A 27,539-nucleotide genomic window follows, 5' to 3' on the forward strand; every position below is an offset into this window, starting at 1 on the left:
CAGTGGAGAAATTCAGACCAACGAAGATGATGATGCCCTCGTCCTTGCAAAGGACATTTGCGGTCGACGAACATGCAGCAATCGCTGTGGCAGGTGTCGTGCCCGACGCACGACAGATCGTCAACAGAGCCCGAGAGGAGGCTGAGAACTACAAACGTGTGTACGGTGGACCTATCCCTGGCGCGGTTCTCAACGAGAGACTCGGACTGTTCATACATGCACACACACTGGGCTGGTCAGTTCGACCATTTGGCACCGGTTTGTTACTGGCAGTCAAGGACTCGGACGACGCCCAGCTCTTCTCGTTGGACTCGGCAGGCAACTCTTATGAGTACTACGGCCATGCCTTCGGCAAAGGGCGCCAAGTTGCGAAGACTGAACTTGAGAAGCTCGACCTGGCTGAGATGACGTGCGATGCATTCATCCCCCACGCCGCCCGCATCCTTCTACTCGCTCACGAGGATTCCAAGGACAAGGACATGATCATGGAGATCGCCTACATGGGTAATCTAACTAATTGGCGTCTTGAGCAAGTCTCCAGTGCTCGTATGGCGGAAGCGGTAGCTGAAGCTGAGGCGGCGATCGAAGCGATGGATGAAGAGTGACAAAAATTACGTACATTTGAATGGCAACTCTTGACGACCTTTCGCTCTCTGTATCCGGTGTTGTGAAGAATGACCTCTCGCCACAGTTTGCAGAGACATCACCGTTCCCCGACGCCCCACTGGTCCCTTGCGACGAGCCGAAAGAGCTGGATAGCCGAGTCCAAGGGCTCATGCACCGTAGTGTGCTTGGTCTCGACCGGCTCCTGGATGCTCGAGGAATCGCCTCTCGGCCATCGAAGACCATGATGATGCCTTCGAGATTCGAAGTGCAGTCCGAGACAGACGTGGGAGTCTCTAAATTCACATTCAAGCACTCGGTGATTCAGTTACACCGCCTTTTGAGAGAGTACCGTGCCGCTGGTAAAGCCACTGACCACCTCCTCATCGCTACTGTCATGGCTGCTTGCCCAACCCTGATTTTCAAGATGTTGAGAGCCTGCAGACGCCTGGAGGAAGCATCTAGCAAGGAGACCGTAACTATTTCCCTGACCACGCTGCCGGAACGACAGCTGAACACCCTTTTAGGATGCGTCCATCTCACACTAAAGAGTATTTGGGACGGCCATCTTGATGACGTGGACAGCGGAACTGTCGAACTCCTTTCCAGTTTTGTTCACAATCCGGATGAATTGTGGGTGCCCGTATTGACAAACACAGTACTGTCATTTCCCGACTTCTACCTTTCATGAAGGAGCTTTATAAAGGACTGCTGCGTCCGAAACGCGCAGTGGACGGCGCGCAGTTCGACACCTCCGTCCCCATACGAACCGAACGCTTACATGGTCTTGTGAGGCAGTCAGTGATGGCTCGGCCAGCTCCAGTGACAGGTGAGCAGCTCGAGGAGGTGAGACGCAGTGTCTGGCCTGTTGGAATATCTTGAGTGGTTGGAACCCAGCTGTTCCGAGGAGGCGAGACCAGTGGTGCCCATTCCGAAGTTGCTTTTCAGAAACGTCAATTGCGAATCATGCTGCAATGAAGATTGGGTTGGAGGTGTGCTCGTGCAGCTGGAAACGGCGACTGGCGTCAAGTATTTCTGCCCGCAGCATCTAGAGGTGGCACTGGCTCATCCTGGCAAGCTTTCATTTGGCTTACCCTCCTCTGTAAAATGTGAGGGGCTTTAACGAACGTGATTCAGCCGCGGCACACATGTTGTCGGCCTCTGCAAAAGCGAGAGAGCGTGAACAACCTGTCGAGGAGCCAGTACAGGAGAACACTGAGGTGCTTGACATGATAATACACCGGCAACTCCACGTGAACCGTCCTCCCGTAAACCTCTATGAGCAAGTGGAGCCAGTCAGTCCGCAGAGCTGCGACGAATCTGAGCCGCCGCTAACGACGGAGAGCCGAGGGAGCACATCCGTCACGACCGTGCGCCGCGTGTTGAAGCCCGCCGGAAGCGAGAACAGTTTCATGAAGGCTCACTGGTCTGCCCACGAGAAGGCATTGACTCGTCCTGTTTTAGGCACCACGCAGGGAAATACTGGCAAGGTGCAGCATGTGTCCGGTCAAACCCGAGTGCAGAGCTGGCTAACCACCGAGACCCACGGCGCAGAGCTGCGGCTGAAGGGCGCGGGGCTCATAGCTGCAGGCGCGGGGCTCCCCCAACCCCTGGTGCATGTGCTGACTGAAGAGGCGGGCGAAACGCTGGATGGAGAAGTGCTGAACTCCTTGGATGTGCGCCACGCAGCCTTCAGTGGCTCCAGGCTCAGCCACCAGCCGAGCCTATCCGAAGAAGCTTCGTCCCCCACCCGCCACGGCAGGTCCCCGGACGCACGCCGACGGCTAGCGGAGAAGAAGAGGTCTATGGTGGGCCGTGTCCTTGCTGTTTCAAGTGCCAAGCATGCCTGAGTCAGTTGTAGATGTCATCATGCTTATTCCAATATTTGAACCGAAAATGTCTTCGCCTATGATAAGCTCCTCCTCAGGCTTGTCAGACCTCAGCGGGTTCGTACCGTTTAAGGCCACTCAGGACAAGTGGGATCACTCGACACGCCGCGAGATGCAGTACCTGCGTACAAGGCTTCTTGCACTCTTGCGTCAGCATAACCTGAAACAGGTGAGACGCAGCGAATCCATCGACAGGTTGACATATGTTCTGCGCTGGGATTAACTCAGACGTATCTCTCGTTCTTCTTGCGAGATGAGACCATGACAAACCTGGGTCCAAAGAAACGGCTAGAGTTCGTGACGGTTCTGTCTAATTTTTTTGAGCAACTTGACAGCGGGGCATCGTCTTTGGATCGGCTGATCAGTATTCGGGACGACCGAGTAAAACACCGAAGCAGCTCGAAAAAAGCTCCCCCCAAGAACGGGTTGACGTCCTTTGACGCTGTCATGACGTCTCTGGTGACATTCAAGTCCGTGGACGCCCACTGTCGAGACCACCAGGCGGCAGCGCAGAACGCAGCAACCTCCTGGAGACGGAGGACGCAGAAAGAGACCGTCGGTGTGCAGCTTGGATTCCCTTTGCGGGCCGAACCGAGGCGAGGTCTGCAGTTCGGGGCGACCCGCAGGGCGGAGGCACAGTCGCTCTTCACGTCTGAGGCGTGGGACCTACAGCATGACCTTTGGCCCCACTGGCTCATGAAACTGATGAGCGACAGAAGCGACGTGGAGATTCCCGCCTACGAGTCGGAGAAGAGCCCGCGTATGCCGCCTCCAATCGATTATACGGATTCCCCTTTGGCCTGGGAAGGCGTCAGCGACGCAACAATGCTGATGGCTCCTCAATGCCTTACGGAGAGGGACCATTTTTGCCGAAGCCCGAACGCCGGCTTGATTCCACTCTGCGTACCTCTGGTCAATGTTACTCTTGCGGGGCTCCGGAGTCGTGACGAGCAGCGGACAGGTGTGGACGAGTCGGTCAATGGAGGGCTTCTGTCCATATACGAACTTCGAAATCTCACTGCCGGGAACGATGCATTCTGCGCCTCACACCTGCTGCATCTATGGCTGGTTGTGTCTTCAACCGACACCGAGGCGGACGTTGAGAGCGTCCTGAACCGCCTTTACGGAAGAGTTTATATGGGTAGCCCTGACGTGGTCCGAGACTATTGCAAGGCCCAGTTCCAGGAGAGCAAATTGATCCTGGACATCTTCTCCTCGGTGCTGGTGTTGCTCTACCGTTCCTTCACACACATCGAAGGACAACAGATGGACTTGAAGGTTGAGCCTGGCCAACCCCCGGATGCCTGTTTGTCTGCCGCTCTTGCGTCGCGCGTTGAAGATAAGGTGCGTACCCTATGTACGCGCTCGATACACATCTGCAACGATGAAGTAAGCCATACCAACGCCTACCACCCAGAGCGCATACGGTCTGGGTATTCTCTCTTCGCCAATAGCGCTGTCGTGGGATATTCGCCTACCCGACTCGGAATTATTCGTGAGAGGCAATGAACTATTCTTACGCAGATAAAGATAACCACATTGCTGAACCAGAGGTATCCTTGGCATCTTGCCACGCTTTTTGGACATGCACTAATGCAGGTGCAGAATCACAGGCGTCACGTGACATTGACGGTCCACAAGGGGTTCTCGGCCATCGTGCAGACAGGCGAGAAGCGTATCGCCGAGACCGCGGCGAGGCGCGCCAAGCCATACTAGTGTTTGACTCCACTCGGCAGAGCCAACAGCATAAACACAAAGCTTCTATTCTCCAATAAAATGAGCCACACCTCGTGAGCGACCGGTGGACTCATCATCAGACTGGTAGAACTGATAGACAAATCCTCGCTGGAATGCTTGAATCAGTCCTCTGACTGCGGCGCGAGCGACGTGTTGCTGCAACCAAGCCCAGATGTTTTCGTGGAGTCAGACGTCGACGACCAGCTCCTTGTTTCATTCGGGTTCAGGCAACCTGTGCGGGTGTATGCCTTGAGGATCGTGTGTCCGGAGGAGGCAGTGAAGGGCGGATTCAGCCCTGAGAGCGTGAAGGTCTTCGCCAACACCATGAACTTGGACTTTCAATCAGCTGAGGAGTCCCACCCCACTCAGGAGCTCGAACTGGCCGCTGATCAGCTCCTGGAAGGAACGCAGATCCCTCTACGCTTCGCGAAATTCCAACATGTAACGCATATGACCCTCTTTTTCGGTGAGTTCTTCTGAGGTGACAGATGCAGAATCCTCTACCGGCGCCGACGTTCTCCGAATCGGACACATTGAAGCGATTGGAAAACCGTGTGACGCTATGAATATGGGTGACTGGAAGCCCTCCCAGGAAGGTGAGGCCTAATGTGCCTGGAAGCCCTCCTAGGAAGGTGAGGCCTAATGTGTCATGAATGGACTGTTTTGAAGAGGGGCGTTTTTCGAAATGTGAATCTACGGAACCTTTAGAGGATGTGAGATGAGATTAGTTTATGAATCCAAGAGATCTAGATATGTGAGATATGTTTATGAATCCAGGAGACATTCAGAGATGTGAGATTAGTTGACGAGGCGAACGTTAGCAGGCTTACCTCGTAAATAAATCCTGCCGGTCGACTGGAACTTCAGACGCGACTTGGCAAGACTTATCGGAGTTGAACGTCAGAGTTACGCGGTAAAACTGCTTTCTGAGAAAGACAACGGAGAGCTCGGTGTTGGAGAGCCACGCTACGCGGACCGCAGGGCTGCCCACACACAAGATGTCAGACAGCTGCATGTCTTCGCGGTCTACATGGAACACCCTCAATCCTCCCAAGGTGCCCGCCGCCACCAGAGACCCGTTGGGGTTGATATCAGCTTCGCACAGATTGAATGACTGTGTGGGGATGCCCAGCAGCTCGTCGGGTTTCAGCTGGATGGTGGCTACTTTCTCGGGGACCACGGAAGGCAACGCCAGCGCTGACCATTGACGAAGGTCTTCGGCTGACACGTGGAGGGAGTTTGGCCCTGACTCAGACATCTGACGGAGATTCCACAAGTCCAGCGACTGCTCCGACACATTCAAAATGAGGGAGCTCTCCTTGGCAGCTACGAACTCCGGTGGCGGAACATGCGAGATGTCCTGGAAGCCACGAAGAGCTTTCTGAAATGGCAGGGCCGACCTCAGTTGACGAACACCGCCTTCGGAGTCACCCAAAACCAAAACGTTCTGCCCTTTGCAAAACCCAACGCTGATTGAGCGAATCTGACCCGAGCAGGGGAATCTCCAGCTGGCCAGAGTCCACTCGTTCTCCACCTTCACGATGGCTGACACTCGCCCGTCAATACCCACAGTGTAAAAGGACCCATCAGTAGTCAGTGCCAGGCCCACGACCTCGGCCTCATGCTGGTAAAAAATGAGAGGACGCCGAGTAGATTAACTTACGTGGGTAAACTTCCCAGTCAGAGTCATGGTTTTCTCGTCCCACAATGACACATGACCCATAGAGTCACCAGACACCAGAAGCCCATCCGAGGAAATCCACAAAAGAGACCAGATGGCCGAATGGTCCTCCGTCTTGATTATCTTTCCCTCCTCTTTAGTAATCGACAGAGGACGGTGCACGGTGCACGAATCGACACACAAGCCGGTCCTCAAGTCGAACTTCAGGATGGTGGAGTCGACGGCGCCTGCAGCTAGATGGTCGCCGGTAAAGGCCACACATAGCAACCTGTTCCCGTGTGTCTGGAACGACCGTTCAAATCTCAATTCCACGTCGTGGTCAATGTCGAGGGTGTAGAGTCGAACAGTGCCATCTGAGCACGCCAATGCCAGCTGGTTGCCTCTCATGTCAGACCCGAATATCGACCCAGCGTTGGCGCCAGTCAGAGAGACCGGATGACAAGCGTAGACGTCCCACACTAGGATGTCGCCACTGAGGCAGCAGGCCAGCAACCGATAAGCTTCCAAGCTACCTACTGGATCGGCCTCGTGGACCTCGGCGATGGGTACCCAATGCAGGGATCGAGGGACTAGTCGAGGACTGCCGGTGAGAAGGGCCACCACCTTGTGGGTGACAGCGTTGAAAACTTCAATGTTGCCGGTGCTTCGAGCAACTGCCAGAAGTTGGCTGCAGGGAGAGAGCCTCAGGGCTTCAACTCGGCTCATTGAGCAGACAAATCGGGATTTCTGTGCCGGTTGCAGTGTCACATCAGTTCATTATACGTTTGCGACCAGCTGACGCAGCAGGGACGGCTGGTCGCTTGCGGTGGGAGAAGGATTGCACGAAACTGGTTTGAAGCGAGGCCTCTGTCAGATTCATCAGTTGTATCGAGTCGGTGATGGCGTGCAGCCTTTGCTGAGTGACCATTGACACGTCGTCAGTACGAGCCTTCCCGAACATTCCCAGGCCCTTTGTGTCGCTGGCGGCAGTGAGGGGTTGCCGACGACCCAAAGGGCTCGCGATCTCTTCGGTGGTGGCTGCGACGTCGGTCTCAAACTCAATCAAATCAGGCACCTCAAAGGTACGAGCATCCATTACCGTTAGCCTGCGTTGAAAGCGTTCCCCAAGCCTACTTTTGCTCGGCTCTCCTCTCAATAGCCTCGAGAAGCGTGGGCTCGTCATACCATATGCAACACCCCCCCTCAGAGATCAATCGGGTGTCGTCACAACCCTCACCGCGGTTGCGGCATTTATGGTACCAGACCTTCTCTTTCTCAGTCGCCGTGATAGCTATGGCCAGACCTACTCTGTCCGCCCGTCCGACTCGACCGACCCGGTGGAAGAACTGGTCCACGTCATCAGGCAATGTTAGCATCATCATGAATGGCAGCTCAGCGATGTCGATGCCGCGCGCAGCGACGTCCGTGCAGACAAGGAACCGGACCTGACCACTCTTGAAGGCCGCGAGGCCTGCCCGGCGTTGCTCCGTGGAGCGTTTACCAGCCAGAACCACACAGGAGAAGCGGTTCTCCTTTCCCTTCACTACCTCGCCAGTAAAGCGTCTACCGCCCCCCAATGAGAGCAGATAGTCTTCAAAGTTGTCGCAGTCCTTGTTGGTCCTGCAGAACACCATTAGAGATTGCATCTTCAGTTTCTCAGCGATAGCCACGGCTATCTGAATGCGAGAGCGACCTTGCTCTCACCATGGGCTTGGTCACTTTTATTTTCTGGGACATACCGGCGCCGCGGGCGGAGCCATCACGCAAATGCACCTCATCTGTAGGGGGGTGGATTTTGTCCTTCACCAGCGGGCAGGCCACAGCTCCGGCTGGGTCGTACTTGTAGGTCAAGACGTGCACCGTGTCAGGAATCACTGTGCGCCCTTTAAGGTCCACCCAATTGGCATTCCGGCACAACTGGACGATGGAGTTCTGCACTAGCGGGGTGTGAAGGGTGGCTGAGAAGAACAAGGTTTGCAGGCGGGCTGAGACGCTGCACTGGGCTCGCAAACTGCCAAGGAAGTTCTTCTCGTCCGTCTTGATGAGCTCGTCTGCCTCGTCCAGGACGAAGTACCGACAGTTGCCCAGCTTCACTATGCTTTGCTTGGCATACATGTGGGTCTTCTGAAGGGTGCCCACCACGACATCGCACTGGATTGACTGGATCCCCACAACTCACAGATCCCAGCAGCATCTCGCGGCTCTTCTGCTCCTCTCTAGGTGGCATGCCTCCAGTGACTAACGCCGTCTTAATCATTGGCAAGGCACTTCCGAACTCCACGAAAAATTTGTAAGTCTGTTCAGCCAGATCACGTGTAGGCTCCAGCACTAGGGCAAGAGGAGTCCTCACTTGGCCGTTTCCTTTTTCCTTCGTGGGTGATGTTTCAATTCCGTCCGCATGTGCTCCATCAATGGACGACATTGGTTTATAGCCTTTGTAGTCGTACACAGGGGCTGGGTTCAATTTTACTCTCCATTGACCGCGACCGCAGGCAGCGGGCTTCAACCCTGTGGTCTTCAGATTGGCTGGTATCTGTGGTTTACTTCCCAGAACCCCACATCAAAAGCTTTTCCAAGGTTGACTCCATTCTTAGCGAAGTTAATTGTTTCGAAATCTCTGTCAATGAGGACTCCAATTACATCCCCTGGCTGAAATGCGTCGCCATAGTCGCTGAAGCACCTATCAAACGCCTTCTTTCCCGTGCCTCCGAACCCAAAGGAGCTCCGATCTTCTCCCAACCTAAACGACTTAGCGCCTGTGGCCGACAAGCCTAAGCGACACAGACCAGAGAGCACGTGGAATTCAAAGGCGTACTGGCCTTTCTTGACGCCCAACCCGCAGCGCGAACCAGTCCAGCCAGTAGCGCTGGAGCCCTCCGCAACAGCATTATTCTCAGAGAGCTGCACCATGGCATCTCTGTCGTGGTCCGAGAACCGCACGTTGCTGTCCAGCTGTGTCTGACTGTAGAGCCCAACCATGGCAGCGGGTGAGTTCGACAGACTTTCATGGATCAACTGCAGTAGCGGCAGGCCAAACGCTCCTGTCTTTCCACTGCCAGTCTCGGCGGCGGCACAAACGTCCCCTCCCTGGATCGCAAACAACGCGCCCACTCACTCCCAGAATCAGGGGGATGGCTTCCTGCTGCACAGGGCTGGGAAGCAGCCAACCTTTCTCCGTGACTGCTGCAATTAACTCGGGCGTCAGAGCCAACTCTTCGAATGCTGACATGGAAATGACAAATACAAGTGTTGATAACGAAGTTGATCAGGAGCACCTTAAGTGCTGTGCGCACACAGAAATCATTTTCCTGGTGCACCATGGATACGCTGCAAGCCCTTCTGGCCCCCTGGACAATCAGCGCCTCTCGTTGGAGAGACGATAGAGCTTTCGCCGAGCGCATCAAAGCTCTTCGGCTTGCTGCGTTCGTGGTACTTCGTAGGTGGCTCTATTGTGTTCTGCTAACGTTTTGCAGTGGGGTTCTATGTTTGGACTGTTACCCTAGAGTCGTCCAACTTTTTGACTGCTCCGGTTGCGCATGCCGCCAGGTCAATGTTCTTTCCGACACCCGAGACGAATCTCGAGGACATCGTGCAGCAGGAGTTCACCAAGAGTCTTGAGGAGAATATGGCCTCCACTACGATCGCCTCTTTTCTTTACACGTAAGTCTACTCTCTTTTGCACAGCTAACGCTTTCCAGGCTCCAGTTCAAATGCAGAGAGCAAGCATTTCAGGATGGCGTCCTCGCGATGGACAACATGACGTGTGACTTGGTCGATACCAAGTATGCTGACCCCAGCTCAAACCACATCTACCCTGAACTCCCCTGCCAAAACCAGACCTTCCTGGATGCCGTCGTTGTGCAAGGCGACACCGTTGACTATGACAAGCGTCCCGCGATCCTGGAGGCCATGTATGACACGCAGGGCGTCCCTGAGGACTCCCGGGTGCCCAAGATGTTCCCTCTCCATCAGCAGTTCTCCCTGTTTGCCCCCTTCTTCAACGGCGACGGAGACCGCCAGCGTGGGATCATGGGCCCGTTGCCAAGGCTGAGCTCCAAACTTGACAAACTGGCGGAGAAGCTCGACTTGCACGATCCCCTATTCGATGAGGACCCGTGGGACTTTGACCAGTCCTCGGCGGCTGCGAGGGGCCCACCGACCGAGAACCCTACCAACGTCGAGATGAACCACCACTGGGACATCCTCTTTAGGTGCGAGCCCAGAATGGTTGAGGCCTCCTTCAAGGTGAAGACCATCGAGAGGGCTGACACCCTGCCGTTGTATTGGTACTTCACCTTCACGTTCACCAGGCCCTCCCAGGGATTGGCCGTCTACAAGGCGGATCTCAACATCAGAGCCTCACATTTCTACCACGTTAACCGCACATGGGAGCTCGTGGCACCGCTAACGACCCTTGCGCTAACATGTTGGCTGCTGCTGCTGCCAGCAGGCGCATCTATCGTACAGTTCCTGCCCAACTTCCTCCGCATTCTCCTCCGCAAGGGCAAGTTTAAGCGCCTCGTGTACCGTCTACTGGATCCTCTCGATTGGCGCCACCACCATGTGCCGCTGTACGAGATCGTGGAAGAGAATTTGGCCTTCTTTTTCATGTTCTTGGGCTTCGTGGTGTCGGCGGTTTCACTGTTCGTCCCTTCAGATGCCTTCGCGGTACAGGGCCAGGCTCTGAGTCCTCTGAGCTACTGGCTCCAGTCGGATTTAGACATGCAGCAGATATTCACCCAAGTGGTATTCGCACTGTTCAACTCCGGAGGACTGCACTGCGCTGCTCTGACATTTTGTATCCTGAGGATTATTGAGTTCTCCGTTTTGTTTGCTGGCACTAACTACATCGTATTGACTTTCGTCTTCGTCTTCGTGCCCATCCTGCATTTCATGACCGTCTTCATGCTGATTCTGTTCGCCTTCGCCCTGCTGGCACACGTTACCTACGGAAACATCTTCAGCCAGTATGCTACCTTGTGGAAGTCGGTCCGTGCCATGCTTCTCTATTCCTTCGGGTTTGGTGACTTCGTTGGTATTACAGAGGGGATCAACGCCCAGATTGAAGGTCAGGCCTACGGCCTGATGCTGGTGCATTTGGCCTTCACTATCCTGTTGGTGGTCATCATGCTCAACATCTTCACGTCTATAGTTGTCGATGCCTACCAAGTGGCGCTGGACAGATGCACGTCCAAGAGTAAGCTGCTGAGGCTGGAGGCCGCAATATGGTACCGGATGAAAGTGACCTTCGGGTACTACGATGACCTTCAAGACGAGATCGACATACTTGGAGGTCGACCAGGACCCATAATGTTCCGGTCCATCCTTCCTCGAGACTCTCCCCTGGGCGTCACGGCCTTCGAGCCTGAGCCCAACGCCGCCACGCTGATTGGCAAGCTGAAGGAAGCCGTGGAGGCTCTGGACAGGGTAGAGCCGCAGATCAGACTTATTGAGGAGCACGAGGTATCTAGCTACACCGCCCACAGCGAGTCAGTAAGACTACGTGAAGAGGAAGGGTCGAACGAAGAGTCAGCAAGGCTGTTGGCTGTCTAGTGTCATAGAAACGTCGATTTAATGAACTCACCGTCGTTACTCGCCCGCTGCTTTACACGCGATGTGGCGAGATCGGAGCTGCACCACATCAACCGCAACATACGTCGCCTTGAAGCCAAGCTGGATTCCAGCAAACCCCGCCAAGTTAGTTGGCGAAAAGTGGTGGGCGTTGGAATCGGGACGGCGGCTTTTTTGGCCTACGAAACTGGGGCGATGGGTGCCATGGCTCATTTTTCCAAGGTATGCGCTCGACGAGCAGAGAGGCTCGCCGTAGCCAGAACGAGGAATGCTCTCGCACGCATTTCGTCGGACGCCTCCGTGCAGACCACCATACGCGATGCCATATTCAACGCGTTCAACACAGAAGAAGGCATCACAATGGCTTCCGAGTGGTTCGGGTCTGTAATTCAGACACCAGAGGCAATTGACTATGCAGCCGCCACAATGGAAGCATCCATCACTCATCCCAAGGTTACGGGTAAAGTTTTTTCTCTGGCAAGAGGCGCAGCCAAGGATGTGTTATCAGACACAGAGACTATCAAGGCCACCCAGTCACACGTGCATAGCGTCCTGACCGACCCAGTACTAGCGGACACAGCAAGCCGATCCATCGTGGCAGCATCCAGACGCATAATCAGCACCTGGATTCCCTTTGTGTCAAAGACAAGTCCTATCGCATAGCGTTCGCCACACATGACTCAATGTGCTGCTACATTCATAATCCGCACTTCTCTCTGGAGCTCAGTCACGAACTGTGGCAGTCTCTCTGCTATCTTCTCCTTTTCCTTCGGCATCCGCTGCCAAAAGTCGCTCAACCAGACTTTCAGGTGGGTATCCTTTTTCGTGTGGATGTTGAACAGAGAGCTGTTACGTTCGCAGTAGCCTACGAATTTCTTCCACAGGGGGTTTCCTTGGAGGTGTGCCGCGTTTCCAATTACCCATAGGTTGAGGCGTGCCCTGGTGACAGCTACATTCATCCGCCGAACGTCGGCGAGGAAGCCGACCCTACTCTTCTCAGTGATCTTCCCATCTGTGGCTTGCGCTCTCACGGCGGAGTAGATCACATAATCCTTCTCCTGACCTTGAAACCCGTCGACAGTATTGACGTCCACGGGGCAATGGTGGCCTTGAGGCACACCAAGGACCGTCTTTAGTAGACTGCGAATCATACGAACTTGCTCTGCGTACGGCGAGATTATCGCGACTCGACTGCACCAGCCTAGATCTTCGCGCGGAGATCTCATGATCTCAGGGAACACCATCCACAGCAGCTCGATCAGCTGGCAGCAGAGGTCCGCCTCGTCGTTATTGACGTAGGACTGCGAAAGCTTATGCTCAGTCGAGTCCACATTGAAGAACACCACCGGCTTGAAGATTGGTATATCCCGCCAGACATCTATGGGCACCTGCGTCAGCTCGGTGATGTTCGGGGCGTCATGGAGAGTTCCGTCGTAGAATTGCTTCGAAGGGAATGCTGATATTTCAGGATGCATTCTGTACTGGATAGACAGCATCTGAACGTTGTGTAGGCCTGACTTCTCCAGACGTTGAAACAGGCTCTGCTCGTACGTCAAATCGCAGGCCACACGACTGAAAACGGTTGCAGGCAGCTGCTTGGGGTCTCCCACAAGTATGAGCCTCCTGCATCCGCGAGTCAGAGGAATGAGAGTTGCCAATTCCACCCCCTGACTGGCTTCATCGATCACAACTGTATCGAAACCGTCGGCGAAGTTAACAATGTCTCTGCTTCCCGCCATGGACAACGTGGAACATACCACCCGACTCTCTCGCAAAAGGCTGGTGCGTATTGCATCGCGTTTCGCCAGTGACGTCCCGGCAAGACTTAGACGGCTGCTAATCTTGCCCTCGAGGCCGTAGGCAGCCAGATCAGAGTGGACATTGGGGCCGACGCGGACGATGTTCGGGGTGTACTTGTTCCCTTCGCGATTCCAAAGGCCACCGCCTTCATCCACCGACGCCACCATACGTTTGACGATCTCGTCGATAGCGGCATTTGACGGCGCACAAACAAGAACGCGCTCAGGCTGATCAGGGTCCTTGAGGTTCTCCAAGTGGATTATGTCGGACCCACTGATCGAGCTGGCCTTCCCATAGGCCCATGCATCCTCCAGGTTCTCGGTGTCCAACCCAGTCTCATCTTGCCAGTGGTGCGCTCCGCTGGATAACCACGGTTGGGCCTTTAAAAACTTTTGGCATGCCGGATTTTCCGACAGGAAGCTGGGAATAGGTAGCGCTTGCACAGGCGTGACAACAGCGCCACAGCCAAGACAGCGGTCGCTGGTGCTCATCAGTCTACAAACCCCACAGTGCCCCGTGAAGCCTTTTTTGGCACGTTTGGTCGTCTTCCCCTGTTTGGGTGCCACGTCTGACGCGAGAATCAAGCTGACGATGCCTATGATGGTCGTTGTCTTGCCAGTGCCGGGCGGACCCTGGATAAGGGTGATTCCTTGTAGCTGGCGACACGCATCTAAGGCCTCCAGCTGGCTCTGGTTGTAGCGATCGCCAAACACTTTTTGCAGGGCAAGAGGGACCACAAGTTGCTCTTGTTTCGCCCGTTTGCGACCTGAGACCAGCGTGATGTGCGACGCAAGGGGGATTTTTGGAATACTCATAAGCGCCACGTACTCCCTATGAATCGTATTCATTCCAGCAATCCGAGCAATGTTCCATGTCGTCGTCTCGGCGATAGCGTTGGCAACACTGGAAAAGGATGAGGCACAGGAGAAGTAAAATACCCACTTCACCATCCGATTGAAATCCCTTTCATGACCTGGGAAATCGGGGAGCGCATTGTAGACCACAACCTGCAATGTCAAAGTTTGCCAGGTAACAGATTCGACCACGGCAAGCAAGTGGTACGGGTGGTCTCTCCGGGGGTCTACAGCTGACTCACCGTCCTCCCTGTCAGTCTCTACCGTCTCGGTACCATCATGATGCTCCACGCGATCGGCGTCATACTCCGATACTTGCCCGGGAGGGGTGTCCAGGTAAATGATAACAAGGTCCTGGTGGCCATAACGTACTGCAGACGTCTGATCACGAACGAATTCAATGCTGGTGGTCACTCCTGAAGGTTTTGCCGACTGGGAGGGAGTATGAGAAAAGTGAAAGTAACAATAACGCAACGTACCGACTGGGCAATTTGTTCTGGCGCAGACATCTCGCACTCCTTGGAGCGCTGGAGAGACTGCTTGGCTTCGGTGAGGAAAATAGGAAGCAAACTGCGAAAAAAATATGAAAAACGAAATGAAAAAATAAAAAATGAACGAAAAAAGAAACAAATCATTTCCAAAACCAACCTGAGAATATAATCGTCACAGGTCTTGTAAAACACTTTAAGTTTTTGAAGCGTCAAAGTCGGTGGGGGCTCGTCATACGGAGACGACTGACCAGATGACAAGTTGCTGGCATCCCTAGCGGCGCGGCGAAGACCTTGGTACACTATGGCAATGCTCTTGTTGATGAGGGTAGTGGTATCCTCTATTGAAGTTTTTCGATCGTCTGTCACGTCTCGATAGAAGTCCCATGTTAGAATCAGCCTGTTCAGAACATCCACTGATGGGAACTTCGTTATTGGGTCTTCTTCATAGAAGACTGTACTGAGTGACATCAGGATCAAATCAATATTTTTTACATGGTACGACAGGAGCACACACACACACACACTCCAATGAACTCAGTATTCTACCCTTCTCCCTTGTCTCACCACAAATGCATCATTGGAGGGGTTGATCAGCAAAAAACCGGATTTCACATTGAGATGGCCGCGACGAAACGAGGCCATTCTACAACCCGCTTCCGAAGCGCTCGCCACCGGAGCACCGTAAATCGACACGAAAGCACTATTCCGAATGTAAGTCCTAAGTCTTACTCACGCTTACACATGCCAGCCCCCACAGAGGCCCCACGAAAAACGGGAGCCTGTGACCGCGACGACCACTGCGGACAGCGCGAGCGAGGAGGATCGACCGCAGAAGTACTCACTTCCACGCACGCGGGAGTCTGGCAGCGCAGTGCTGGTGCTGGAGTCTGCGATCTCGGCCGGTAAGACGCCAAAGGCAACCCCATACAGTCGACCCGAAATGCCACTCTGTATTGTTCTTCCAGCTAGCGGAGGCGTGGGAGCTGCATCAACACGCCACGAACAAGAATCGCATGCGAGGAGCGACCCAGGCAAAGTTTCTCAATCAGGTAGCGCGTTGCCTAGAAGAGGTCTCTGTCGAGTTGACAGACCTACCGATCGACCGGATCATTTGGGTTGAGGCGTCGTCGGCCTCATTGTGGGGAACCTTCCTTCTGGAGGCGGAGTCTAGAGTATTCGAGTTGGTCGTGTCTAAGGTCACTCCTCCGGATACGTACGACATGTTCGCCTTTCCCTTCGAAGCGGCAGATGAGCGGCCGGCGCAGCTACAGTACTGGATTCGGCCAAAACAGGAAAAGGAACAAGAACGGAAGTCAACCGATCCTATCCTTGTGATTGACGACCGCCTCCACTTTTGGCGTCGACCGGCGCCCGACGGTCGACTCCGGAAGGCTGTCATCCGTATGGCGAATGCCATGCTGAAGGAATGGCCTCGGGTAGGCCTGTCCAACGTCGCATTCCTCTCATTCCCAGATATGCCTAACAAACTCAAGGGCTCCTATTTCGTGTCGATCCTTGCTAGGTGCTTCCTCCATACGTCTTACTTTGGTGAAATTATTAAGGGTGAGCCTGTTATTTCAAGTAGATATTATCTGTTGGCTCTTCCTTACTCTGGCCAGGATGCTTCTCAGGCCACATCAAGTCACGCGTGGCCGACTCCGTTGCCCTGAAGCCCTTGGCCTACCTCCAGGCACTCCACAAGGTTTTTTACCATGTCTCCAAGCCCGATACACCGACATCAGAGTACGGTCGCCTGGGTACAGAAGCCTACTTGCGTTAGTTTTTGGCGCATCCTTCACTCAGACGCGTCGCTGGTGTTCATAACATCTCCGATGCTGCGGCATGCTAAGGCCAAGTTCCATCTCGGCAAACTAGTCGGTGTCGGAGGCCAAGGCATTGTTCATCGCATTGTCCCTGTTGGGGAGCGAGAATCGCAGACGGATTTGGTCGTGAAAGCACCAGTGAGCCGCGACCTGCGGAAGCACCACTACCGCATGTGGCACACACTTTTGGGCGTGCCCCCCAGCAGTACCTTGGTTGTTGGCGAGCACGGATGGCTCTTTGCTCCGCCGAAAACCAAGATTGATGAATTCACCATCGTCATGGCCGAGGCCAACGGTGATCTGCGAGGCTACATACGCCCGTCAGCCTACCTGAAACGCATCAACTACGACTTGATCAAGGTGATGATGGTCGATTTGGCCGGACAAGTCGATACTCTGGTGCGTGAACAGATGCACCACTTTGATGTTAAGCCGCACAATGTTTTCATCTACGACCGATCCATTAAGAAGTGAGGGTATCATGGGTTCATTACTCAGGGGGGAGCCTTACTCGCTGAAGGCCAGATTCATGCTCGGAGACTTCGACTTGTACAAGGATCGCATCGTGATCACGCCCTACTACTGTCATCCCTTGGTCTGGCTCTGGTTCCATAAGATGATCAGCAACCACCTCTATCATCAGTACGAAGCCAGATACCTGGCTCCTGAGTGGTGGTCTGTGGCCATGACGACCCTAGAAGCTGTGTGGCCCTTGAATCTCGTGACTGAGGTGCAGCACGAGCTTCTCGAAATATTCGACAAGTGGTCCATCGACATCAAGAAGCGTGTGGCTCTCCCCACTGACATACCCGATGCAGAGGCGCTGCTTGAGAAGTACAAATCGCGAGCACCCAACCAGGAGACAATCGAAGCCGAGGGCATTTGGGAAGTCATCATCCTCATCTTCGGAAGTCAGAGTCGGTCAGATCACGCCACGGTGGGTGCAGCGGCTTGGTCTTATGCAGGTGATGACACGTGTCTCACAGTGGTCGACTCTGCGAGACGACAGTTGACAAACGTAAACGTGTACAGAATTGAAGTCACAGTTTCAGTCAGCTTTGCGAGGAGCGCTCACTCTTCAAAGTGGAAAACGTCAGTACAGCCATGCGCAGGTTACAGTTTCATTCTTCAGTCTGGAGAAAGTCAGGACAGCCACCAGGGACCATGATGGCTATGTTGTTGCCATTCAACAACATCGAAGACTGCTTCATCGTTTGAGGAACGCCTTCAGGGAGTGGTAACACCTCCGTACAGTCCTCCAACACAAGGTTCAAATAGTCGTCGAATCCGCACAAACGCCCTACGAATTCCCTGTCGTTTCGCATGATAATCCAAATCCGGTTACCAATGCACTTCTCGATCAAAGCCAACGGCAGAATTGAAGGTTGGGCCTGAACTACGGCACTCGACATGCGAAAATACGCAAAAACTGCATGCTCGATCTTACCTGTGACGGGGTGTACCTTACGGGGTTTCAGCCATTTAGAGACGTGCAGACCAACGCCAGCTGGCAGTGCGTCAAACGACTGAAGGCCACCTGGACGTCCCCAGTCCCCTTGACCGTTGCTGAGTGGCCTGTTGTCTACGCGAAGGTGCCCTTGGTCAAGGCGCCGTTGGTTGTACACGTGGGGTACAGCTACAAAGCGGCGTGTGTGTCGATTGAGATGTTTGGCAGAACAGGTCCGTACGTGAAACCTGACGAGGACGGGGAGCTGCCGCCGCTCGTCTGCGAACCTCAAACACACAAAACTGTGTTTGACGTGGATAGAATGGTCTCCATCCTCAAGGGAGCAGGCGTGGCTGCGGAAGTCAGTCAGGACGCGGGTCTCTTCTTGTGTGAATATGTGTACAGCAGAGCGCTTGAGGCGAACCAGGGTCGTGCCATATTCGTGCACGTTCCGAAAGCGGAAGTCCTAGACGAGTCGCAGACATCCACGGCGATCGGTATTATCATTCATGAAGCTCTTCAGCAGCTCTCCACATTGGATGTGAGATGAAAACGCTGTGATTTCGTGCACACACATGTGCCAACTCCCTCTTCGCGAAGCTACAGTCGTATTCTTGGTCGTCAGCATCATATCCAACCTGCAGCCACTCATACTTGGCAACGCTGTGCGGATAGAAGATCTTGCCTCAGAGGTCTGCGCAGTGCTGTGGGGATTAGCGGCAGTACACGCCTACGTCAACGAAGACTGGTTATGCATTCGTGAGACGCTGGTCCTTGTACAGGCCTGCAACGTGGGTCGGCTAGGGGTTAAAGGGCTGCTGTGGCTGACGGATTCCTTGGTGGAGCCGTCTGAGTTCTGGACGGCCATACCTGGCTCCGTGTTGTCCGTTCTGAGTGGAGTTAGTGTTTGGCGGATTATGAGTGTAGCAGGAATTGTCAATTAATTAATATTGCGGCATGTCTGTGCGTTGTCCATTAATTTCTACAAGTCATCGTAGGCTTGCTGGTGTCTTACGTTGCCCAGGCAAGGAGGTCTAACGGGCTCGTCCCAGTCTCTGTACTCATGACGATCATGCCGACCTCGTCGAACGGGGCCAGAGTGATAAATCTGCCGGTCTTCCGTCCGTTCCCCTATGACAGGTATCGGCAGCAGCCAACGGGCGTCTGGGTCTTCATTGAATACATCCTGCATTGAGTGAAAGTTCATCTCTTCGCATATTTTCTCCAGCAGTTCGCCATGCTTATTGCGAATGTGCTTCGACACAAACTCCTTCCCTCGGAAGACCTTATCGCATTGCGCACACTGCCAGCGGTCCGTCTCCTGCTCGAGACATTTCTGGGTGAAAACACCAACGGTGACCTACTCCCTGTAGCTCGAGTTCCCAAGCCTCCTGCACTGCGCTGTGATCCTCCGTGAACTCCTCCACCAATGGCTGTTCCAAGGAATGGATCAGCTGCTCGAGACGCGAGTCCAGCGCCTCAAAGAAGACTTCTTCTTCTGGAGTGGGGGACCGCGAGGCCACGGCGGGGTCTTCAAGGTTTACGTAAGGGCGCACATGCATAGTGCCGCACTTCTCCGACATCTCGCGGAGGGAATCAAACCTCTGACCGCTGTAGTAATCCACCGAATGCACGTAGCGAAGGTACAGTATTTGGAGATCGAGTATCTTGAATTGCGGAACCTGACCTTCCAACTTGACAATGAAGTGGTCTTGCTCGCTCTCCCACAAGAACTCTAGCTGATGTCGCTCGTCCAAGAGCCTCATTAACCGTCGAGATTGATGGGTGTCTCGCTCGATACGATCGACGGACCAACCAAACGTGGGTACCACTCGCACCAACACCTTGAATGGGGTGGTCAGCCGCGTCACGCTCGCAGTGAAGTCCTCGCGTATCTCCTTATCCAACAGGGCGTCCTCGGCCAATTCGCACATGTTCACAGAAGCAAACGCGATATAGCAGTTTCGTTTGAGTTGCGGAGGAGTTTGGCGATCGCTCATGCCGAGAGAGTTGGTGACGAAATTTTGGATCTCATCCAAGTTTTCCACAGTACACGCTACCTCAGCCACCCCCGCAATGTTGCTCTCTTCCAGAAAAGAGATGATGTCCCAGCGAGAGACGGAGGCAGGCACGTTCACGATCAACAGGCTAGCGCTAGAGGGGTGGATGGCGAAGTAAGGGGCTCCAGTGATGAATGGCGGCGGCAAGACGTCAGCTGACTGAGCGTTTAGCGCGTCGAGGTTCAGTTTCAAATCGTTAGCCGAGACCTGAACTGGCTGGAAGTCTCCACCGGCGTGCACCTCCATCACGTCATCTACTGCTGCCGGAGCACACAGGAACACCTCCCCGAAGGTTTCCATGTTGCTGACGAAAGTAGCAGCTCGCTTCTTGGCGATAATGCTCTTCTCGGCCGCCAGTTCACGAATGGACCGGGGGTGGAAGCGATCTTTGATGAGAGCAAGCTTCAAATTCTCCCTAAGAGCAGTCGCATGATATTCCACCAGAAAGTCCTCCTTGTAAGTGGTGTACTCGCTTTTGGCTTCGTCCACATCCAATTCTGGGTGGTTGAGGAGGTAGTGTCGGAAGCTGGTTAGCTGGCGAGGGTCGTTATCTGTGACAGGTGGGGGGGATAGTGACCGTCTTCTATTACTATCGGAATCCTCATAGGGACGAGACCGATGCATAGCGAAATCCTTTATTTTTGTAGAAATGACACTGTCCCCTGAGTTCACTCCTGACGTGGAGAACCTCCCTCATCTTGCTATCGCCGATTTAGAGTGAGGATTTTGGTGATCTCATCAAAGATACATCTACAATCGAGACGGCCCTTCTGAGGCAAAGGCAACCGCAAAGCATCAGATCCTGGAAATCATCAAGAAGAACAGTAAGCCTCCCAAACTGCAGTCACACAGATAAATGCGCCTCGTACACGCACCTGTGTGCAAAACACGGGTGGGCTGTTGAACCTGATGTCCTAAAGGCCATGACCAATGCATATGAGACCGAGCTCAAACGAATTGATGACAGTGAAGCGCAGGCCCAGACGAACCTGATCGAATCTGACATGTACGACGCTCTCATCGAAAGGGCTTACGCTGTGACTAACGCTGGAGATTTCGCTCAGGCATCCATCCACATTACGTCCGCGATCGAGAAGCCCATTGGAGCTGGCTCGAGGCTCGATCTGTTGATGCTCGCTGCCAGGATTGGACTTTTCAATTTCGATTTGAGTGCCGCGTCCGATGCTGTATTACAAGCCAAGGCGCAACTTGAGAAGGGTGGTGATTGGGAACGCCGCAACAAACTGAAGATCTACGATGGGCTGGTTCAGCTCGCCAAGGGTAACTTCGCCTCGGCAACCACATCGTTCCTGTCGGGCATCGCTACATTCACTGCCTCCGAGGTGGTAACTTTCCAGAAGTTCATCTTTTACGCGGTGCTGACAGCACGCATGACTCTTCCCCGAGACAGATACCGGTCTGAAATCATCGAGTGTCCCGAAGTCAAGCAGATCAGCGTCGAGGACCCAGTGCTGGCCCGTTTCACCCAAACCCTTTACAAATGCCAGTACCGCGATTTCTTTCAGACTCTGGTGGATATACATCCCGTCCTGGACAACGACCGTTATCTCGGAACACATGCACCAACCATTATTAAGACTCTGAGAGTGTTGGGCTACCGTCAGTTTCTGTCACCCGTTGAGGCGGTTTCGCTTCGCCATATGGGAAGCACCTTCGGCGTCTCTGCGGAATTCCTAGAAGCGGAAATCTACCATTGCATCGTCACGCAACGATTGTCGTGCAAGCTGGATGCTGCCGACGGCGTCATCATTTCAGTCGAATCCAATGAAAAGGGTCAGATGCTCAACGAAGTACTGCACCAAAGCACGCTCTTGACTGACAAGATTCAACGGCTGTTTAAAGTGATGCAAGCATGACGTCAACACATCTTTACATAAGTCGACAACTGGTAGAGTCATATCGACAAAAATGTTTTATCACCCACGAGTTGGTGTCTGTTACTCATACCCCCCCACAACTATCAAAGGTAATGTAACTATTTTTTGCAGATGGGATGTGCAAATACCAAAGCTACGAGGAACCAAAGAACTCCTGCGTCGGCGTCTGCCAAGGCTGCGGATTACCAGACAGAGAATGATGAGATCGATGACGAGCTTCCGACTCTCGAGGTGGCAGAGTCGACCGTCAAGCCTGGTATTGAGAAGAAAGAGGGTGGAATCGATAGCGGCATGTTCATCACTAAACAGAAGGCTCATCTCAGTGATCGCTACTCTCGGGAGCGCAAGCTAGGATCCGGTGCTTATGGCGAGGTCCTGCTGTGCCGTGACAAGCAAACAGGAGCGGAACGAGCCATCAAGATTATCAAGAAAACCAGTGTTAACCAAGGCCTCGGCACGAACCTTCTGGACGAGGTCGCTGTGGTGCGTACATTGGACCACCCCAACATCATGAAGTTGTATGAGTTCTTCGAGGATAGGAGGAACTACTACCTTGTCATGGAGGTTTATAAGGGCGGCGAGCTTTTCGACGAGATCATCCACAGGCAGCGGCTCTCTGAGGCAGATGCCGCCAACATCATGAAGCAGGTACTATCCGGGGTAACTTATCTTCATAAATACAATATCGTTCATCGAGACCTTAAACCCGAGAATCTCCTTCTTGAATCCAAGGCCAAGGACGCTCTCATAAAGATCGTTGACTTCGGATTAAGTTCGAGTTTTGACCCCACGAAGAAGTTGAAGGAGCGTCTGGGCACTGCGTACTACATCGCTCCTGAGGTGCTACGCAAAAAATACGACGAAAAGTGCGACGTCTGGTCTTGCGGGGTGATCCTCTACATTCTGCTCTGCGGCTACCCTCCCTTTGGTGGCCAAACGGACCAGGAAATCCTTCGCCGAGTCGAGAAAGGCAAGTTCCAGTTCGAGCCGCCAGAGTGGACTAAGGTGTCTGAAGACGCCAAGGATCTGATTAGAAATATGCTGGCATATGACCCCATTAAGCGACACAGCGCGGAGCAATGCTTGCAACACCGTTGGATCGTAAAGATGGCGGAGAAGAAGGAAGGCAAGGTCGACAACGGCCATCTGAATTCTGCTCTGAACAACATGAAGAAGTTCCAATCCGGTCAGAAGTTAGCGCGGGCTGCTCTGCTTTTTATGGGATCTAAACTGACGACCATGGAGGAAACCAAGGAACTCACTAAGATTTTCCGTAAACTCGACATCAATGGCGACGGACAGCTCGACCGCAGTGAGCTGGTGGCTGGGTACAGACTGCTGATGAAGAACCGCGCTGACACTGATGACATGAACGATTCAGATATCGAGGAGGAGGTTGACCGTATGATGGCCAGTGTCGACTTCGACAAGAACGGTTTCATCGAGTACTCTGAGTTCGTTACGGTTGCCATGGACTCCAAGACCTTACTCAGCAAGGAGAGGCTGCAGGCCGCCTTCAACTTGTTCGATCAGGACGCGTCAGGATCTATCGCGGCAGAGGAGCTTAGGCAGCTTATCGGCGATGTGGATGATGCCCATTGGCAAGTGATCCTCGGTAAGTGGATTTCCAGTTCATCTTCTCTCATCCTTTCCAGCTGAAGTTGATACAAATGGAGATGGAGAAGTAGACTTTGAGGAGTTCGTGGTGATGATGCAGAAGCTTCTCAGGACATAGTATTTTTACTCGCTGCTTTTTATTATGACGTCAACCAAGTCAGTCCTGCAGTCAGTTCTGCACGTATAGTGAGTCAGTGAATAAGAAAAACTCGTTATTTCGCGAAGAATGAGCCAACAGCAACAACACATGCCCACTCCTCTCTCTGATAAGGAAAGGAAAGCTAAGGAGCAGAAGCTTAACCACGTGGAGAATGTCGGGATCTTCGGCTCCTGGATGCTCGGATTATGGAGGAAGTGCTTGCATGTATGCCTTGAGACTGAAAGCAAGGTGGAGACTCAGTTCACCAACGCCATTCACAAACGCAAGGTACAGCAAAGATGGGATTTAGATGTATCGCGATGGAGGTTTTCTCATTCTCATTTTGTTTCAGGTGGATCTCACGACAGCCAAGATTGACCCATACGCCGAGAAATACCTTCTGAACGCGGAAAATCGTCGCGAAGGAGGTTGGAAACGCCCGCCATCCTTCGGGGACGCAGACGACTTGCACTTTTAGCTGAACAGGTCGGAGAGGGCTACTCTTCTAGCCGGTAGGTCGGCCTTACAAGCAGGTCCGAGCACTTGTAGAATCGTGCTGTAGTCGTTGTGAACGGAAATATTACTATGTCGTGTCCACCACCACAGAACCTGCCCAACGGCTAAGTTGGTTGCGTTTAGAAGGCAGGGCGACACAACTCCAGTGAAGGCTGGCCCAGCCAAGGCTGGATGGGACACGAACAGGAACAGGCTCATGACGGCACGCTCGTAGGACAGCTTGAACGACAGCAACCCTCGCACACACTCCTTTAAGGAGTCGGACGTGTCGAGCTTAACATTGAGCAGTAGACGAGCTATGAACGACGCCTCAAGGGTGGGAGCACGAGCGAGAGGGACTCTGTTGGTGAGCTTGGGCACCACGTTCACTTTCAGCAAGCCTTTTTGGAGCAGCCTTCCCAGCACCTTGAAACCCGCGACTACCACGGCGTGACAAGGGTCGTGTGCTGCGTCGTTCAGAGCCGGCACGAGTAAGTTAACGAAATCTGCGGACAGAGCCAGCGTATCTACAACGCGTAGGTACAGTTGCATGGCGAGAAGTCGCACCTTCGAATTGTGGTGGTACCGCAGCCTCATCAGCCAAGCCTTTTCCAGTGGAGGCCATAAAATCATCCATGTTGTGTTGGACAACTCATCCATTGTTCGACTTATCGACAAGAGGACTTCCCAAGGGGGGATGCCCAGAAGAGGTGAATTGTTTCGTCTCGGAATGTCCACGAATTCGCTGCTCACCAGACCTCTCACTCGTTCGTTGATTTCGAGTCCACGCCGCAGCCAGCCGCGGCGTCCAGTACTAGAGGGACACAACCGGAAAAACGTATCGAAATCGTAGGAGTTCCGTGATGCCATCCAAGGAACCGATGATCCCTCAGCGTCTTCTGGTCTAGAGGGCCGCATCGGCGCCCTCGGAGTGCTCCGGTGGCCTGATACTAGGCCACTGGGGCCGCCCTTAGACGTCACACGACCCATACCGTACGATAAGACAAGCGACAGTAGAGATGTGTCTAACCAGTGGCCTGACCCCGGGGTTGGAGTCGCGCTGGTACACAGGAAAACGTCCAAGAAGTTCACGCAAACAGTTGTCGTGGCGACTGCACTGCAGATTATCGGAGAATCGTCACAGGTGAAGCACAACCAGATGAAGAGGGCCAGCATCGTTGGCCGAAGCCGTGGGCGCATAGGTCCTCCCACCCCTTCTGATATGCAGCGAATAGTCTTGCAAGTCACCCTGACAGCGAATAACCGGTCAGCCACGGAATCGGACAAAAACAAAGGAGTTGCCTGTCCCGCCGCCAAAGGGACCAGTCCCGCGAGTGCGGCATACAGAGCTGCGAAGAAACTAGAGGATGGTACTTTCTGTGACGTGACTGCCAGCGTCCGTGAGTCCAGGGTTTCAAGAGCCTGCTGCCGTAACTGCCAGCCCTTGCGGCTGGTCCGTACATGAATGGGATAAGAGCTGTATCTTTGCAGAGCCAACGCCAACGCTTGCAACTGATCAACTATCGCTCGGGAGTACTCCTCTTCGGGGAGACGTGCCGAGTCAGGCACAAGCCGCCTCTTGGCGGGCGGGACCTGGTGCGCTGGGCGCCGTCTTCTGCCTTTCATTTATTACATATTTAGCAGATGACTGTACGTCACACCGGAACTGCACTGCCGAACCTGACCCGTGGTCTTTTCGACAATATCAATTGTGTTCAGGCTGGCGACGTCTGGAACGGATCCGGGTTAGTACTTATTGAGGTATCCAAACTGACGAATGGCGGTGGTGTTGGTTTAATTGTTGTGGATGGCGGATCTGAGATGAGCCGTTGCACTTTCTCGCGCCTCAGATGTATCGTTCCTAAGCCTGCTCATGTGGAGGACTTCCCTCCTGGGCGATTGCTGCTGATGAAGAGCTGTCAGCTTAGACCGCTACGAAACGGCAATGTTATTGTTCTCCGCGACTACGAGCTGCGTGGTTCAGTGATGCCCGCGAACTCTGAGTACATTAAGCAGTACCTGGATGCGAAGGACAACACCTATATGTGTACAGTAGGTGCTGAGTGAGAGATACGAATCATATCTTTCCCAGCCTTCAAGTGGCCATAGCCCCGAGGTAATGGAACAACAATCAACTAAGCCCCCCCATGCCCCCACGGGAAACCCCTTCGGCGCCCAGAGCACTCACATCACGCACCATCCTCACGTGAGGCCTCCCACATCCGTCCAGGGCCAGCCTTATTCCCAAATGCCGATCCATCTTCAGACCGACACTTCCAGGGCGCAGCCGTATCAGAATGCCCCAGTCCAGAAGACGGTGGACGTGCAGGTTGTCCCGATCAGTAACCTAAGTCCCTACATCCCGCGATGGAAGATTAAGGCGCGTGTCATCCGCAAGGATGACCTCCGTACGTGGTCTAACAGTCAGAAGGAGGGACACATCCTCAATGTGGTGCTTCAAGACGCGTCGCAGAGCTCCATCAAAGCCACCTTCTGGAACGATGACGCTGTGAAGTGGAACGACCTGCTGGTGGAGGGCAGTGTCTACACGTTCTGCAAGGGTCAAGTGAAGAGCGCAGACAAACGCTGGAACAAAACAGGCCACAAGTTCGAGATTTCCTTCTCCAAGGAGACTGAGATCGTAGAGCAGATGGAGGACGGCAGCATCGCAAAAGAATCCTTTGAGTTCAAAAAGATCAGCGAGGTTGACAACCTGCATAAGGGCGACTTGGTAGACGTGTTGGGCGTCGTCATCGGGGCCACCGACATCTCTACCATAGTCGTGAAATCCTCTGGAAAGCAGAAATCGAAACGCGAGGTGACCCTGATGGATGACTCCAGTGCCAGCATCACAGTCACTCTATGGGAGAACAAGGTGAACATCGTTGATGAGTCTCGCTTGCAACAGGTGATAAGCGGACATGTCGAGCTTCCGATCGTGTTGGCCTGCAAACAGCTTGCCGTTGACGAGTACAATGGGCGCCGGCTTTCCCTAGGGTTCGAGGCGAAGGTCATCGTCGATCCCGACCTTCCTGAGGCGGGAGCCCTGCGTCAGTGGTTTGTGAATGAAGGCATCACCAGCAATCCGACGAACTTATCTGCAGCCGGTAAGACAGACCTCCCCAGAATGTCCATCTTGGACGTATTGCAGGCCAGTGCCCTCCCGGACAACGCCAAGCTGATGGATGACAAGGGCCTTTGGTGTTCGGTAACGGCGACGGTGAACAACATCAACATGGATCGCAACTGGTTCTGGCTCGCATGTCCGACTTGTCGTAAGAAGGTGGTGCCTCTGGAAGATCAAGTGGGCCATGGCGGGGTGCACTCCTGTCAAACGTGCAATACCACTGTAACCCCCATTCGCAAGTACAACCTTCGACTTGAGATAATGGACGAGACGGGAAGCATGGAACTGCAGTGCTTGGGGGATGCTAACTTACCATTGATGGCGAACG

General features: G+C 53.7%; 17 protein-coding genes across 34 annotated transcripts; 12 read left to right on the forward strand and 5 right to left on the reverse strand.

The window, feature by feature from the left end:
- Positions 1-26: 26 nt before the first annotated feature.
- On the forward strand, positions 27-605 carry KVP17_001448 (uncharacterized protein; the record flags this gene model as incomplete). Of its 2 annotated transcripts, none has more annotated exons than XM_068516863.1 (1): positions 27-605. In XM_068516863.1, one exon carries the CDS (start codon positions 27-29, stop codon positions 603-605), a length of 579 nt encoding a protein of 192 aa, XP_068376668.1. The 2 variants fall into 2 exon arrangements, with proteins under 2 accessions (XP_068376668.1, XP_068376667.1); XM_068516862.1 differs by having other exon boundaries at positions 33-605.
- Positions 606-625: 20 nt separating this feature from the next.
- On the forward strand, positions 626-2,453 carry KVP17_001444 (uncharacterized protein; the record flags this gene model as incomplete). 3 transcript variants are annotated; one of them, XM_068516856.1, is made up of 4 exons in its annotated part: positions 626-1,236; positions 1,263-1,432; positions 1,461-1,712; positions 1,741-2,453. In XM_068516856.1, 4 exons carry the CDS (start codon positions 626-628, stop codon positions 2,451-2,453), a joined length of 1,746 nt encoding a protein of 581 aa, XP_068376661.1. The 3 variants fall into 3 exon arrangements, with proteins under 3 accessions (XP_068376661.1, XP_068376659.1, XP_068376660.1); XM_068516854.1 differs by lacking the exons at positions 1,461-1,712; positions 1,741-2,453 and having other exon boundaries at positions 626-1,294; XM_068516855.1 differs by lacking the exons at positions 626-1,236; positions 1,263-1,432; positions 1,461-1,712 and having other exon boundaries at positions 1,752-2,453.
- Positions 2,454-2,499: 46 nt separating this feature from the next.
- KVP17_001447 (uncharacterized protein) lies at positions 2,500-4,208 on the forward strand (the record flags this gene model as incomplete). 2 transcript variants are annotated; one of them, XM_068516860.1, is made up of 4 exons in its annotated part: positions 2,500-2,661; positions 2,721-3,881; positions 3,910-3,987; positions 4,017-4,208. In XM_068516860.1, 4 exons carry the CDS (start codon positions 2,500-2,502, stop codon positions 4,206-4,208), a joined length of 1,593 nt encoding a protein of 530 aa, XP_068376665.1. The 2 variants fall into 2 exon arrangements, with proteins under 2 accessions (XP_068376665.1, XP_068376666.1); XM_068516861.1 differs by lacking the exons at positions 2,500-2,661; positions 4,017-4,208 and having other exon boundaries at positions 2,754-4,001.
- Positions 4,209-4,268: 60 nt separating this feature from the next.
- Positions 4,269-4,836, forward strand: KVP17_005219 (uncharacterized protein; the record flags this gene model as incomplete). The annotated part of the gene is made up of 3 exons (XM_068515025.1): positions 4,269-4,282; positions 4,310-4,695; positions 4,724-4,836. 3 exons carry the CDS (start codon positions 4,269-4,271, stop codon positions 4,834-4,836), a joined length of 513 nt encoding a protein of 170 aa, XP_068376688.1.
- A 219-nt stretch (positions 4,837-5,055) lies between these two features.
- KVP17_001458 (uncharacterized protein) lies at positions 5,056-6,615 on the reverse strand (the record flags this gene model as incomplete). The annotated part of the gene is made up of 2 exons (XM_068516882.1): positions 5,056-5,853; positions 5,893-6,615. The coding sequence occupies 2 exons, from the start codon at positions 6,613-6,615 to the stop codon at positions 5,056-5,058; spliced, it is 1,521 nt and encodes a 506-aa protein (XP_068376687.1).
- A 43-nt stretch (positions 6,616-6,658) lies between these two features.
- On the reverse strand, positions 6,659-9,118 carry KVP17_001452 (uncharacterized protein; the record flags this gene model as incomplete). 4 transcript variants are annotated; one of them, XM_068516871.1, is made up of 6 exons in its annotated part: positions 6,659-6,995; positions 7,024-7,565; positions 7,594-8,040; positions 8,069-8,422; positions 8,449-8,976; positions 9,005-9,118. In XM_068516871.1, the coding sequence occupies 6 exons, from the start codon at positions 9,116-9,118 to the stop codon at positions 6,659-6,661; spliced, it is 2,322 nt and encodes a 773-aa protein (XP_068376676.1).
- An 89-nt stretch (positions 9,119-9,207) lies between these two features.
- KVP17_001457 (uncharacterized protein) lies at positions 9,208-11,442 on the forward strand (the record flags this gene model as incomplete). 2 transcript variants are annotated; one of them, XM_068516881.1, is made up of 3 exons in its annotated part: positions 9,208-9,325; positions 9,363-9,549; positions 9,588-11,442. In XM_068516881.1, 3 exons carry the CDS (start codon positions 9,208-9,210, stop codon positions 11,440-11,442), a joined length of 2,160 nt encoding a protein of 719 aa, XP_068376686.1. The 2 variants fall into 2 exon arrangements, with proteins under 2 accessions (XP_068376686.1, XP_068376685.1); XM_068516880.1 differs by lacking the exon at positions 9,208-9,325 and having other exon boundaries at positions 9,440-9,549.
- A 21-nt stretch (positions 11,443-11,463) lies between these two features.
- KVP17_001456 (uncharacterized protein) lies at positions 11,464-12,123 on the forward strand (the record flags this gene model as incomplete). Its single annotated transcript, XM_068516879.1, has 1 exon — positions 11,464-12,123. The coding sequence occupies one exon, from the start codon at positions 11,464-11,466 to the stop codon at positions 12,121-12,123; it is 660 nt and encodes a 219-aa protein (XP_068376684.1).
- A 17-nt stretch (positions 12,124-12,140) lies between these two features.
- KVP17_001453 (uncharacterized protein) lies at positions 12,141-15,073 on the reverse strand (the record flags this gene model as incomplete). Of its 2 annotated transcripts, none has more annotated exons than XM_068516874.1 (3): positions 12,141-14,546; positions 14,594-14,684; positions 14,763-15,073. In XM_068516874.1, 3 exons carry the CDS (start codon positions 15,071-15,073, stop codon positions 12,141-12,143), a joined length of 2,808 nt encoding a protein of 935 aa, XP_068376679.1. The 2 variants fall into 2 exon arrangements, with proteins under 2 accessions (XP_068376679.1, XP_068376678.1); XM_068516873.1 differs by having other exon boundaries at positions 14,579-14,684.
- A 150-nt stretch (positions 15,074-15,223) lies between these two features.
- On the forward strand, positions 15,224-17,596 carry KVP17_001443 (uncharacterized protein; the record flags this gene model as incomplete). Of its 4 annotated transcripts, XM_068516852.1 has the most annotated exons (7): positions 15,224-15,316; positions 15,363-15,507; positions 15,536-16,168; positions 16,237-16,380; positions 16,409-16,898; positions 16,927-17,365; positions 17,394-17,441. In XM_068516852.1, the coding sequence occupies 7 exons, from the start codon at positions 15,224-15,226 to the stop codon at positions 17,439-17,441; spliced, it is 1,992 nt and encodes a 663-aa protein (XP_068376657.1). The 4 variants fall into 4 exon arrangements, with proteins under 4 accessions (XP_068376657.1, XP_068376656.1, XP_068376655.1 ...); XM_068516851.1 differs by lacking the exons at positions 15,224-15,316; positions 15,363-15,507; positions 16,409-16,898; positions 16,927-17,365; positions 17,394-17,441 and having other exon boundaries at positions 15,619-16,168; positions 16,225-16,385; XM_068516850.1 differs by lacking the exons at positions 15,224-15,316; positions 15,363-15,507; positions 15,536-16,168; ... (1 more) ...; positions 16,927-17,365; positions 17,394-17,441 and having other exon boundaries at positions 16,438-16,902.
- Positions 17,597-17,861: 265 nt separating this feature from the next.
- Positions 17,862-18,425, forward strand: KVP17_001449 (uncharacterized protein; the record flags this gene model as incomplete). The annotated part of the gene is made up of 1 exon (XM_068516864.1): positions 17,862-18,425. One exon carries the CDS (start codon positions 17,862-17,864, stop codon positions 18,423-18,425), a length of 564 nt encoding a protein of 187 aa, XP_068376669.1.
- Positions 18,426-18,450: 25 nt separating this feature from the next.
- On the forward strand, positions 18,451-18,819 carry KVP17_001446 (uncharacterized protein; the record flags this gene model as incomplete). Its single annotated transcript, XM_068516859.1, has 1 exon — positions 18,451-18,819. One exon carries the CDS (start codon positions 18,451-18,453, stop codon positions 18,817-18,819), a length of 369 nt encoding a protein of 122 aa, XP_068376664.1.
- Positions 18,820-18,857: 38 nt separating this feature from the next.
- On the reverse strand, positions 18,858-20,559 carry KVP17_001451 (uncharacterized protein; the record flags this gene model as incomplete). 2 transcript variants are annotated; one of them, XM_068516868.1, is made up of 3 exons in its annotated part: positions 18,858-19,211; positions 19,240-20,486; positions 20,513-20,540. In XM_068516868.1, the coding sequence occupies 3 exons, from the start codon at positions 20,538-20,540 to the stop codon at positions 18,858-18,860; spliced, it is 1,629 nt and encodes a 542-aa protein (XP_068376673.1). The 2 variants fall into 2 exon arrangements, with proteins under 2 accessions (XP_068376673.1, XP_068376672.1); XM_068516867.1 differs by having other exon boundaries at positions 19,240-20,559.
- Positions 20,560-20,584: 25 nt separating this feature from the next.
- KVP17_001454 (uncharacterized protein) lies at positions 20,585-21,812 on the forward strand (the record flags this gene model as incomplete). Of its 2 annotated transcripts, XM_068516875.1 has the most annotated exons (3): positions 20,585-20,652; positions 20,680-20,759; positions 20,788-21,812. In XM_068516875.1, the coding sequence occupies 3 exons, from the start codon at positions 20,585-20,587 to the stop codon at positions 21,810-21,812; spliced, it is 1,173 nt and encodes a 390-aa protein (XP_068376680.1). The 2 variants fall into 2 exon arrangements, with proteins under 2 accessions (XP_068376680.1, XP_068376681.1); XM_068516876.1 differs by lacking the exons at positions 20,585-20,652; positions 20,680-20,759 and having other exon boundaries at positions 20,859-21,812.
- Positions 21,813-21,944: 132 nt separating this feature from the next.
- Positions 21,945-23,568, forward strand: KVP17_001455 (uncharacterized protein; the record flags this gene model as incomplete). Of its 2 annotated transcripts, XM_068516877.1 has the most annotated exons (2): positions 21,945-23,448; positions 23,489-23,568. In XM_068516877.1, the coding sequence occupies 2 exons, from the start codon at positions 21,945-21,947 to the stop codon at positions 23,566-23,568; spliced, it is 1,584 nt and encodes a 527-aa protein (XP_068376682.1). The 2 variants fall into 2 exon arrangements, with proteins under 2 accessions (XP_068376682.1, XP_068376683.1); XM_068516878.1 differs by having other exon boundaries at positions 21,945-23,492.
- A 495-nt stretch (positions 23,569-24,063) lies between these two features.
- Positions 24,064-25,710, reverse strand: KVP17_001450 (uncharacterized protein; the record flags this gene model as incomplete). Of its 2 annotated transcripts, none has more annotated exons than XM_068516865.1 (1): positions 24,064-25,710. In XM_068516865.1, the coding sequence occupies one exon, from the start codon at positions 25,708-25,710 to the stop codon at positions 24,064-24,066; it is 1,647 nt and encodes a 548-aa protein (XP_068376670.1). The 2 variants fall into 2 exon arrangements, with proteins under 2 accessions (XP_068376670.1, XP_068376671.1); XM_068516866.1 differs by having other exon boundaries at positions 24,064-24,636.
- Positions 25,711-25,728: 18 nt separating this feature from the next.
- KVP17_001445 (uncharacterized protein) lies at positions 25,729-27,539 on the forward strand (the record flags this gene model as incomplete). 2 transcript variants are annotated; one of them, XM_068516857.1, is made up of 3 exons in its annotated part: positions 25,729-26,136; positions 26,177-27,367; positions 27,390-27,437. In XM_068516857.1, 3 exons carry the CDS (start codon positions 25,729-25,731, stop codon positions 27,435-27,437), a joined length of 1,647 nt encoding a protein of 548 aa, XP_068376662.1. The 2 variants fall into 2 exon arrangements, with proteins under 2 accessions (XP_068376662.1, XP_068376663.1); XM_068516858.1 differs by having other exon boundaries at positions 26,177-27,539.

This window comes from the organism of the source record quoted next (assembly GCF_019968985.1).
Source record: "MAG: Porospora cf. gigantea B chromosome Unknown PgB_NODE_230_length_27539_cov_123.568, whole genome shotgun sequence".
In the NCBI taxonomy this organism is placed as follows: Eukaryota; Apicomplexa; class Conoidasida; order Eugregarinorida; family Porosporidae; genus Porospora; species Porospora cf. gigantea B.